Consider the following 12375-nt stretch of genomic DNA (forward strand, 5'->3'; position numbering starts at 1 on the left):
TTTAGGGCAAAATGCTTTTTCAAGGACTTGGGGGGTATATCTATCCATTACTAAAGCTAGATAAGATCAGACTCAGAAATGTAGAAAACTATTCGAAGCAATATTGTAACTCGTGAACATACAAAATCACAGCAGTAGAGATCATGCATTAGCAGCAGATGCTAGTTGTCACCAATGCACAACCAGCATTATGGTAACACTAACCATTAAGACATCATCCTCAAACCATAAAACATCCTTCAGAAACGTTTAAATACAATGCACATTGGCACAAGTTACAGTATTCAATAAGATTTCATTGCTGAATTCTTGAGCTGAATATCACTACTTCCAGTCCTCTTGTAAACAAGTCATTTTCCTCCCTCCAGTCTTCACTTGTCAAGGAATCACACCTCCAGTCTAAAGAAATTACTACTATCCAGCATTCACTTGTGAAAAATTTGAGGGGAAAAAAAAAAGCCTACACTACTTAGACACCAAATGACATGCGACTAGCCAGCCTGCTTTCCAGAATCCTTTTGTCAATTGCTGCATCAACAAAGTTCATCTGGACCAAACAAATCTCATCAGTAATAGAAAGCGAAAATGAATCAAAAGCAAAGACCACACGACGTGGTCGTTAAAGAAGCCAACTTTAGAAACCCAATGAGATTCCTGACCTGTATCAAGAGCCACTCCCAGTGCAATTACATTAGCAATGTTAGCACGAAACACTGGAGTACGCAGGCCTCCCAACTAGCTTCACTTGGTAAGCCAAAGGAGTTAAATAGTCCTCCAATAGCTGGAAGATTATGAGTAATAATCCCAAACACTTAAGCTGCACGAACCTCGAGTCTGAAGACTCCCAACTCCATCAATGAGTGTAGCTCTACTGGATCCATTCACTAACCTAGCTACATCAATTCACTTACTGACAAACCTCATAATGGTTGTTCATCTTATCTACAAGAATCCCATTCATGTCCCTTCTCTGAGCTCCAATCAATCTCCTGCAGTGCTAACTTTCTGTTTGACACAACCTACTGTGTTCAATCCACAGAGAAGGTTCCTCGAACCCAAGGTTTTGACGCCCTTTTGAACCTAGCTTGATTCTAAAGGAGCATCATGAGGACTTTTTTGGGAGCTTGCAGACCTTGAATCTGCCTATTGCTCTACCAGAAGAACAACCCTAGCTACTGGACTAGAGCCTTACCTGGAATGCTTCATCATGAACCTGATACTGTGGAAGTGAGAGCCTGCGTTCTTCCTGAAATTGCAATGAAGAAGACACTCAAGTCAAACTCCACTGGTACAAAAGAGGAATCACACATTTAAACAACATTTCTGACCCCGATCGAAAAACAAAAAAACATTTAAACAACAGTGATCAGGCTACAAAATAGCTCACCATAGACATGGCTTCATCATCCCAAACAAGGTAAACTTCATTTGCCATCATTTGTCCAGATGCCCTGTTTGAGATAACAGGAGGTGGGCCAATGCAAGGTGCTCCAGTGTTTGGTGCTGCGGCATACATATGTTGTCCAGAGAGAGGAGGTGCAGCAGCAATACCTATTTCCTCAAAAAAAATCCCAAAAAAAAAAAAGACCTAAAGCTAAGAAGCCAGAAAACAGCTTTGACAGACCATCACTTCAACATCTCAAATGCTATATTTTAGAATAAATACGTCAAGTAAGAGTAAAACCAAAACGTCTATATCCATGTTTTCCAAGCAAACACTCAAGACTTCTTCACTTTTGATATCAATCAGGGGTCAAATTAAAGGAATTGACATCGTACAAATTGACTAACGTGCGATCTTACAGCTATGCACCTATAACAGCCGCTGGTGAGATGGCACACCAGTGACCACACACTAGCTTCACACACTTTTTTTAAGTTCTAAGCCTGTGAAAGCACCAAAGATGCTTAATAGATTGTTGCTATCACTCACATCACAGAAGTAGGCACAGTTATTGTAATAAACCTACCCCTACAGCCATGATCGATCAGCAGGGGTGATTTGGGTAGCGTCCTTGAACCACCATGACAGCAGGACAAGGGCACCCAGGTGTGGACTGGATGGGCCAGGCACAAGACAGCCAGGTGTGCACTGTTGGGGTAAAGGCAGTATGCCCACCCTTATAGTGTGTACAAGCCCATAAGTTATAGTACATAGTACACTTAGTACTTTTAATGTACTAAGTGCACTGTGTGTACTAGTGCAATATACATGTGTGATAGGGGAGTCACACACTCATATCATCATGAGTTGACTTATCCCCACATCTCTCTCTCCCTTGTTCTTCTTCTCTGTGTATGTCTCCCACACATGAATTAACCTAACCCTAATTCCATCTCTCTCCCACTCAACTGGTATCAGAGCCTGAACTTCCAACAATGGTGGTGTCGAATTTGCTGTAGAGGAGAAGAAGGTGCAAGCGCTGATTCTTTCTCTCTCTGTGTGAGTGTTGAACGCTGGGCTGTCTGTGTGAGCATAAGGCTGTGTGAACGTGTGGAAGCGTGTAGAAGCCCTGGCCACTTAGGCGAAGGGCAGTGTGTCAGCGCTGAGCAGCCAGGCGCCTACAACAGCAGCAGCAACCCCTTGGCGCTAGAGGGAGGGCGGAGTCGGCGAAGCACACGTTGGGCGAAACCAGACGTCGAGCGTGGAGCAAACCACAAGGCGTGAGCGAAGGTAGCCAACAGCCAATTAAACCCGTAGCGCTAATAGTCGGAGGCGGCGAAGGCGAGCTCGTAAGCCGGGTAGTGGTCCGTGTGAGTAGGCGAACGTGAGCAGCTTGCATCAGGGTCGCAGCAGCCAAGCGAACCACAAGGCAGCAGCTCCGCAGGCAGGTGGGCGAAAGGAGAATGTGGCGGGCAGCCACTTCTGCGCTGAATCACAGCAGATAGGCGAACGTGGGCAAGCGTGGCAGAGCTACCCGTAGCAAATCACAAGAGGAGCAGTCCTGAAGCCCGTGCCTTCTTAGGCATCGTTCCCAGCAAGGAGCTCCCACCTGCACAGAACAGCAGCAGCATCATCACCCTCTTTTCCTGCAACAACAAAATTCAGCCTGCAAATTGAAGAAAAATCAGAAAAATTACAAGGTATTTTCCTCAATTTTTTTTTGGGATTTGCAATTGAGCAAGTACAATCAACAATTGAGCAGATACAGGTGTCGAATTGCTCAATTTTGAGCAAAATTGGCAAAATTGGGTGACATTGGTCACAATCAAGATCAATTTGCAGGACATTGGTCACAACAATCAGGATCAATTTGCAGGAAATTGGATGTCGAAATTTGGGGCTTTTGATGTAATTGTGCAATTAAGCATTCATACATGCTGTATGATGTGAAAAATCGCACATTTGGGCAAAATTGCAGCAAATTGCAGTGCAAATCAAGGGGCTTTTGTGCCGATTTGGTTGATTTGCATGCAGGCACTCGCAATTGATGCTTTGGGCAATGTGTTGATGCCTGTCAAGCACTCAATGTGCCTGGAAATCAAGGGGCTTTCATGTATTTGATGTATATGTGGCCAGGGGGAAGCATCGTGAACACTCTGGATGCCTTCATGTGCGTCAATGTACCATGTATGATCAGAAATTGATCTTAAATCAAGGGGCTTTTCAAGTTTGTATGCTTGTTGAGCTCGGCAAAGCAGCACGCACGACATTCATGCCTTGAATCCTCAGAAATCAGCTTGCAGTCAAGGGGCTTTTGCCCAATTTCTGTTCGGGACTGTTGTATGCAGTGTTCGGGACTGTAAAAGTCTGATTTTCACTCATTTGGACAGCCAGGAGAGCATTTATTGCTATTGTACCTGCTGGTACAGATTTGGCACAGCTTTGTGCAAGTTTTGGCATGGCTGTACACTGTTTTGAGTGACCAAAAGGTTCAATTTCAGCTGCTGTACTTGCCGGTACAGGTTTGGTACATCATTGGTGAGCACTTGGTACTGCTGTACAGTACTTTGGAAGGGCAACAGAGCACATTTAAGGTGCTGTCCAAAATCTGCAGCAACCAGATTTTGGTGATTTCATCACATAAAGTGGGAGAAAAGTTGCATTTGTGCTTCCGCAGTGGGAGATAAAGCTTGGGAGAACAACTGTGAGCACTTTGTGTGCTTTTGGTGCAGTGTTTGCACATTTTGCAGGGAGTCAGGCATTGACAGGTTGCATATTGCTATGGCAACCACAGGTGAGAGCTCTTCATTGCTTCACATCAAGAAGCTTGAAGGCTCACATAACTATGATATTTGGCAAACCCAGTGCTACAATGTGTTGCTCCAGAAAAAGCAGCACAAGCCTATCAAAGAAAGGGGTGTGATGCCCGCTTCTCTTACTGCTGAAGAGTGGGAAGATATGGATGAGCTGGCAAGATCTACTATCATGTTGTCTGTGTCAGACTCATTACTTTTCAGCATTCGTGAAGAGAAGACAGCTTGGGGAATGTGGCAGAGATTGCAGGACTTGTATGCCCAGCAAAGTGTATTGGTTGAAGAAACTCATAGGTCTTCAGATGAAGGAAGGGGCGTCTATGACAGCCCATCTAAATGAGTTTAATGGTATTGTCAGCCAGGTCATTAATCAAAAGTTGGCAATGGACGATGAGTTCAAAGCCACTTTTCTGTTATGCACTTTGCTAGAGAGTTGGAACACATTCAGGACAGCCACTAGCAATTCGCATGCTATGCTGTCATATGCAGATGTTGAGGGTGCTCTTCTTCAAGAAGAGATGAACAGGAAAAACAACTCTGTTGGAAAGTCCAATGCAATGAATGCACGTGGGAGATCCCAGCAAAGGGGTAAAAGCCAAGAAAGGGGAAGGAGCAAGTCTCGCTCCAAAAAGGATTTGGAATGCCATTATTGTGGCAAGAAGGGACACATTAAAAAGCAATGCTACAAATGGAAAAATGATCAAAAGGAAAAGGGAAAAGGCAAAGAGAAAGAGAAAGATGAAGCCAAAGATGTAAAGCCAAAGGGCAAAAGTGGAGTCAAGATTGAAGAAATCAATGTGTCACATGCAGGTGGCAGTGAGGATGAAGTCCTATTTACGTCTTCACTTGATGCCCATTCACTTCTTACAGGTGGTCATGGTATGCACTCATGGATCATTGATTCAGGTGCCTCCTTTCATGTCACAGGTTGCAAAGACTTGTTTGTCAGGTATACTGCTGGCAATGAAGGAGTGGTTTATTTGGGTGATAACCATGCATGCAAGATTCTTGGCAGAGGTGATGTGAGGCTTAAGTTTTCAGATGGCTCACAGCTTATGCTCCATGATGTCAGGCATGTGCCTGAGATCAAGAAGAATCTGCTTTCTACTGGACAGCTTGATGATACTGATTATGTTACCACATTTGGTCGTGGAAAGTGGAAAATTAGTAAGGGCTCACTGGTTGTTGCCAGAGGCTCTAAGGTGGACACTCTTTACTTCATGCATGCAGGTGTTTGTCACCATGCTAATGTAAATGCAACCGAGCTGCCGGAAATCTCTATGTGGCATAGCCGGTTGGGACACGAGTGTCAAAGGAATGGAGCAATTGTCTCGTTTGGGTTACTTGCCTTCTCTAAAGTTTTCAAGCTTTCAGTTTTGTGAGCATTGTATATATGGTAGGCAACTACAGTGCCCCCACAAGAAAGCTCTTGGACAGAAAGATGTTCAGTTAGAGCTTGTGCATACAGATGTATGTGAGATGCCTCAGCTTTCTTTGGGAGGGGCAAAATACTTTGTGTCTTTTATTGATGATGCCACACGCAAGGTGTGGGTCTATCCTCTTCATTTGAAGAGTGATACATTCTCAGTGTTTCAGAAGTTTGTTGCTCTTGTTGAGAATCAAACTGGCAAAACACTGAAGGCTTTGCGTTCCGACAATGGTGGAGAGTATATGTCCAAACAGTTTCAGGACTTTTGTGATGCTAAAGGCATCAAGAGGGAGCTCTCTACTCCTTATGATCCTCCACAAAACGGGACAGCAGAGAGGATGAACAGGACCATACAGGAGAACGTCCGTTCTATGTTGTCACATGCTGCGTTACCTCATGGTTTTTGGGCTGAAGCTGTTATGATAGCCGTTCATCTTATAAACAGGTCACCTAACACGAGGCTTGGTGGGAAAGTGCCAGAGGAAGTATGGACAGGGAAGCCTCCGTCATACAAGCACTTGAGAGTGTTTGGTTGCGTTGCGTACGTGCACATACGCAGGGAAATGTGCACCAAACTTGATCCTAAGTCTCACAAATGCATATTCCTAGGATATGGTGACAGAGGTGAAATGGAGTATAGACTTTGGGATCCCATGAATAGAAAGATCATATGCAGCAATGATGTCATTTTTTATGAAACATGCATGTATAAGGAGCCTGCAAGGCAACAGGAGCCTAGCAGAGTCATCTTTGATGATGATGGACATCATGGACAACAACCAAGGGCTGTAAATCAGCCATTACAGCAGCAAAACCAGCCCTTAAATGGTGCTGAAAATGGTCCAAATGGACAGCCAGAGATGGCAAAAGATATCCCTATGGATATACCACAGTTAGAGGAGATACCGGGCATGATTTTTCAGCCTTATGGCATGGAACAGGAGCCACCAATGGGTGATATGCAGACTGGACAGCAACCTGCAAATGATGGTCATTGGGTACGGAGGTCCACAAGACCCTCTAGAGCCCCTGACAGGTTTGTTCCAGGGGTTGACTACTTGATGCTCACTGACTGTGGGGAGCCCTCATGTTATAAAGAGGCTTTACAGAGGGCAGATAAGGCTCTTTGGGAGCGTGCCATGAAGTCAGAGATGGATTCTCTGCATAAAAATGGAACTTGGAAGTCGGTGCATTTGCCTGCAGGCAAGAAGGTTTTGCCATGCAAATGGGTTTACAGGCTCAAAAAGATACAAAGCCAGGTTAGTGGCTAAGGGCTTCAAGCAGGAATATGGTGTGGACTTTGAGGAGATCTTCTCTCCAGTAATCAAAATGACCACACTTAGAGCTGTGTTAGCTTTGGTTGCGCATGATGATCTGGACTTGATTCAGATGGATGTGAAGACTGCTTTTCTTCACGGTGATCTCCATGAGGAGATATATATGCAACAGCCAGAGGGTTATGCAGTAAGTGGAAAGGAGAAGCTTGTATGCAAGCTGAAAAAGAGTCTTTATGGGCTCAAACAGGCACCAAGGGAATGGTATCATAAATTTGATACATTCATGAAATCTCAGAAATTCAGGAGAAGTGACATAGATCACTGCTTGTACACCAAGAAAGCTTTGGATGGCAGTCTATTGATCCTCATCTTGTATGTTGATGATATGTTGATTGCCGGGAAATCTCGTAAGGAGATGGATACCTTGAAGCAGAGGCTGCATCAAACCTTTGATATGAAGGATTTGGGTGATGCAAATCACATTTTGGGTATGCGGATACTTCGGGACAGAAATCAGCATGTGTTGTATTTGTCTCAAAAGGAATACATTGGCAAAGTTTTGCAGAGGTTCAATATGGACGGGGGGAAGAAGACTAGTACTCCTTTGCCTCCATATGTGAAACTCAGTGCTATGGACAGCCCACAGTCAGATAGAGACAAGGCTGATATGGCCAAGATTCCGTATGCTTCAGCTTGTGGCAGTCTCATGTATGCCATGGTTGCTACTAGGCCAGACATTGCATTTGCAGTGGGAGTGGTTTCTAGATACATGGCCAACCCTGGCAAGAAGCATTGGGAAGCAGTGAAAGGTGTCATGAGATACCTGAAGGACACACAGGATATGTGCATATGTTTTGGCAAACAAGATGCATTAGTGCATGGTTACACGGATTCGGATTATGCCGGTCATCCAGATAACCGGAAGTCTACTACCGGTTATGTGTTTACATTCACAGGAGGTGCTGTGTCATGGATATCCAGGATGCAGAAGTGCACTGCCTTATCTACTACAGAGGCCGAGTATATTGCAGCCACAGAGGCTTACAAGGAGGCATTATGGCTATCTCGGTTAGTGGTTGATTTGGGCTATACAGGGGATATTCCATTGTTGCATTGTGACAGTCAGAGTGCCATCCAGTTGGCAAAGAACCCTGTTTTTCATGCAAAGACGAAGCATGTGGATGTGAAGTATCACTTCATCAGAGAGGTGATAGAGAACAAGCAAATTCAGCTTGTTAAGATTCATACGGATGACAACCCAGCTGATCTGTTGACAAAGAGTTTGCCTCCGGAGCGGTTTGCTCATTGCAGACACTTGATGGGCATTGGATGAGGCCAGTTTCAGCCTTGATATGGCCTTGTATATTATCATGTACATGCTGATTTTTTTTTCCTTTACTTAAGGGCACTTTGCCTTTAAGTGGGAGGTTGTTGGGGTAAAGGCATTATGCCCACCCTTATAGTGTGTGCAAGCCCATAAGTTATAGTACATAGTACACTTAGTACTTTTAATGTACTAAGTGCACTATGTGTACATATACATGTGTGATAGGGGAGTCACACACTCATATCATCATGAGTTGACTTATCCCCACATCTCTCTCTCCCTTGTTCTGCTTCTCTGTGTATGTCTCCCACACATGAATTAACCTAACCCTAATTCCATCTCTCTCCCACTCATGCACCCATGTATAAAATTAATGGGTATAAGCAGGTCATGGAGCTGGCCGACTGAAATTCAAGTACAAGATGTGGCTAAGAATGAAGATGTCAAATCACAGCCCTGTGACCTACAAAGTCCGGAAAGCTGTCTTTTGAATATCATCCAGATGTATGCGAACCTGATCGTCAATGCAGGGCAGCGGGAACTTGATTTTGACAGCGACCTTGTTGAGCGCCCAGTAGTCCACACGCACGCACACTCTCACTCTCCCATCCTCCTCCTTGACCAAGAGGACTGGAACTCCAACTGGTGAGGAGCTCAGTCAAACCAAGCCTTTTCTCACCATTTGGTCCATCTCCATTTCTGGAGCCACTTCCATGGGATTGTCACTCCATAGAGCGGCCAGATTTGTACCATGTTCACATGTGGCCAGGCCACTGCCCCACGTGAAAGGGTCACTCATCTTGTGTCACATGGACGAGAACCAGTTCTGTGCCACTCGTGTGTGACCAGTATTGTGCCATATGGACGGGAGCCTGTTTGCTGCCACCCGTGTATGACCAAGATTGTGTCTTATCCATGGGATAGTCACTCCATGGTAGTGACTGATATTTGTGTCGACCTTGTCTATGGGATTGTCACTCCATAGGAAGGCCCGAGCCAGGATATGTGTTTTGCCTATGGGACTGTCACTCCATAGGAAAACCAGGACTTCACATTTCTGTCGCGCTAGTTTTGTGCCCGACAAGAAAGCCTTGTACAAGTTTCATGAAAGGGAGATTTCGTCCCGTACATGTGCACATGCATTTATGTTTGCATGCATAAACTTGTTTTTGCATGACTTGTTTTCGTGTGTTTGCCTGCTATGACGTGCCAGTACGCTGGACGGGGACGCCCCTAATGTACCGTGGGTGTGCTGTCTACTGACGAATTGTTGTGGCGTGTGAACAGGTGGTAAGTATTGCACTTTTTGGCCTTTTCAAACGTAAAATCCATAAAGTAATGTAAACCTTATAAGGTTGGATGTTCACACATTTAAAATATTGACCGGACACTTTCTAGTGTGGGTGCCCAAGAGTTAACCTTTGAGTAAGGTTTAATATTTAAAGCATGTATTGCATGGGAAATGTTTCCTTCCCCACACGTGGAAGAAGAGACGGTAGCCTTTACTACCACTGCTATAACCCACAAATATGCACTTAGCTGCTTTGCCATCAAGCTTTACCTCTCAACTGTTGAGGTACATGTGCATATGCTATACACCCAAAAACTCTAAAGTGATCAACTTTAGGTTTTCTTTCGTGCCAGGCCTCATATGGCATTATGGTTTTCAATGCTTTGGTAGGGCATCTGTTCAACACGTGTAGCACACATTATTGCCTCCATCCAAAATTTGTGAGGCAATCCTTTGCCTTTAACCATGCATCTAGTCATTTCCATCAAAGACCTGTTCTTTCTCTCAACAACACCATTTTGCTGAGGAGAATATGATATTATGCATTCATGCTTTATGCCTTTTTCTGCCATAAATGCTTTGAAGGCAATGGAAATGTATTCCCCCCCCTCAAACTGTACGGAGGGTCTGTGCTTTGCAACCTGTTTGATTTTCAGCTTGTGCCGCAAAATGCTGAAAACATGGAAATACATCAGATTTTGCCTTCGAAGGATACACCCAAGCAAATCTGGAGTAGTCATCGATAAAGGTTACAAAGTATAGATGCTTTCCAAAAGATGGTGTCCACATAGGACCACACACACATCATTGTGCACAAGCTGTAATTTCCGGACAACCCTTGTTGATCCATCTTTTGGGAGTACATTTATGTGCATCTTACCCAATATACACCCTTCACATACATGTTTTGGTGGCAGCTCTACATGAGGCATATCCTGTACCATTTTATGCCTTTGCAATAGCATCAAACTGCCATAATTCACATGCACAAACCTGGCATGCCACAGTTCTGCCTCATGCATGGCAAGTGTATCATGCTCTCTCTTGTCAAACCTGTCAAGCTGATATAACCCATGGTACAATGTGCCATTAAGTGACCAAATGCATAGCCACCTTCACGGTCTTTCACTGTGCATCTGTTGTCCTCAAAGTTCACTGCATATCCTCTTTTAGCAAAAGAGGATCCGGATAGAAGTTCTTCTTAATCCCTCACACATACAATACATCTGAAAGACATAATTCTGCACCATCTGCTATTGTGAGGAGCACCTCACCAACACCCTAAATGAGATAAGAAGTATTGTTTGCACATGTTACCCGCTTGCCTTCAAGGGCAGCCATAAGCTTCTTAAACAAGTCCCTCCGTGAGGTAATGTGTTTAGAAGCACCACTGTCAAAGTACCATGTGTCATGTCTTTCATTGACACTGAGAAACATATGCTCCAATGATGTATCATAACTGCAAGTAAGAAAAGTCCACTTATCCTGCACAAGATTTACTGATGCATCATCTTTCCCCTGCAGTGATCAAGAAGAATCTATAGCCATGCCGCTTTCCTTTTTCTTCTCCTTTACAAGCCTCTTTCTGCACTCATTCAAGTAATGACCTGGCTTCTTGCAATAGTGACATTTGCCCTTTTTCTTGGGCTTGCCTAGATCATTTTTTGCCTTTTGTGAAGGCTATCCCGCATCAGCCTTTGGCTGAAAACTATGTTTGGCTTTTCCCTTGCCCTTGTCTTGGGTAGCAAAAGCCCCATTACCATGCCTGCTGGAAGATTTGTTCTTCCAATTCTGCTCCTCCTGTAGCAACAAACCAACCAACTCTTCAAACAAGATTGGTTCAGGGTTTCCCCGCATAGATAGAGCGAGCGATGTGTGGAAGTTCAAGTAGGTTTCTGGCAAAGATGATAGTGTCTTGGAAACCAACTCCTTTTCGGAAATGACCTCATCAATATTGAGCAACTGCCACCAAAGATCCGTAATCTTCATAAGATGATCAACCATACTATCACCTTCATTCATGTCCAAGTTCTCGAGCTCTTTCTTGAGAAATGCAACCCTGGCCTCATTCTTTGCTTGAGCAATGGGTATATGACCGAAGCAAGAATGCCACAGAGAAGTATCTCCCTCACAAACCAAAGCCATCAAGGGGAAGAAAAGCTGATGAATAAGCAAAAACTTCATGCTGCAGCAATGTGTCGGCCACCTAGTTGTTCGATTGAATATTCTAAATATGAGTCAATGCGAGGGATCTGGGAAGAAAAGTTGGTGATCTTGTAGAGACCCCCGTGATGGACTCAATTGGCAAGAACCGAGAGTCTTCCTATCGATCACTTCAGTGACCTCACCATCAAAGTACACACCAAGTCCTTTATGAGAAGCTTTGTATATAGAAAACAAATTTTTGGAAATCCGTGGAACATATAAAACATCATGTAAGGTGGAAGAGGAACCCAAAGAAACATTACCAACACCGGTGACAAGATGCGAAGAGTTGTCACCAATACGAACTCAAGAAGAGAGAGTCTAGTAGTCCTCCAAGATATGGGCTTGACTGCTCATGTGGACAGAAGTACCACCATCACCAACCCATTCCACCGCTTCAGGTGTGTCATTGACCTCTTCTGGAGAAGTCATCGCTATGATCACAAGGAGTGAATCCTGTGAAGAAGTAGATGAACCTGTGACTGCCATGTATGCAACTTTGGTAGATCCCTCCTCTAAAACTGTCCTTGCTCTTGTCTTTGGTGTTGTCCTTGTCAGATGCTTTGGAAGTGTCCAAGAACCATGGGACCAGAGTGCACCAGGCAGCCCAGATAGGGCACCAGGCTTGAGTGTTACAGACATGTTCCAG

At 44.4% G+C, this 12375-nt stretch overlaps 1 protein-coding gene across 4 annotated transcripts in view; it reads right to left on the reverse strand.

Annotated features, from left to right (window-relative positions):
* Positions 1-265: 265 nt before the first annotated feature.
* The window catches only part of LOC147618454 (protein SUPPRESSOR OF FRI 4-like), an 83417-nt gene continuing 71307 nt past the window's right edge, over positions 266-12375 (reverse strand). The window contains exons 5-7 of one of the 4 annotated variants that reach the window (XR_015262123.1): positions 1388-1551; positions 660-1246; positions 266-547 (exon numbers count right to left, since the gene is read on the reverse strand). Coding sequence is in view for 2 of the 4 variants with exons in the window: in XM_086774891.1 (XP_086631017.1) it covers positions 470-547; positions 1193-1246; positions 1388-1551 (296 nt within the window). In the remaining 2 variants the exon portion in view is untranslated. Of the gene's footprint in view, positions 1247-1387; positions 1552-12375 lie in introns of all 4 variants that reach the window. The other 3 variants (XM_086774891.1, XR_015262124.1, XM_086774892.1) reach the window with 3 other exon arrangements.

The sequence above is a fragment of the Cibotium barometz genome, chromosome 35, assembly GCF_041138505.1.
Source record: "Cibotium barometz isolate CiBa-2024 chromosome 35, ASM4113850v1, whole genome shotgun sequence".
In the NCBI taxonomy this organism is placed as follows: domain Eukaryota; kingdom Viridiplantae; phylum Streptophyta; class Polypodiopsida; order Cyatheales; family Cibotiaceae; genus Cibotium; species Cibotium barometz.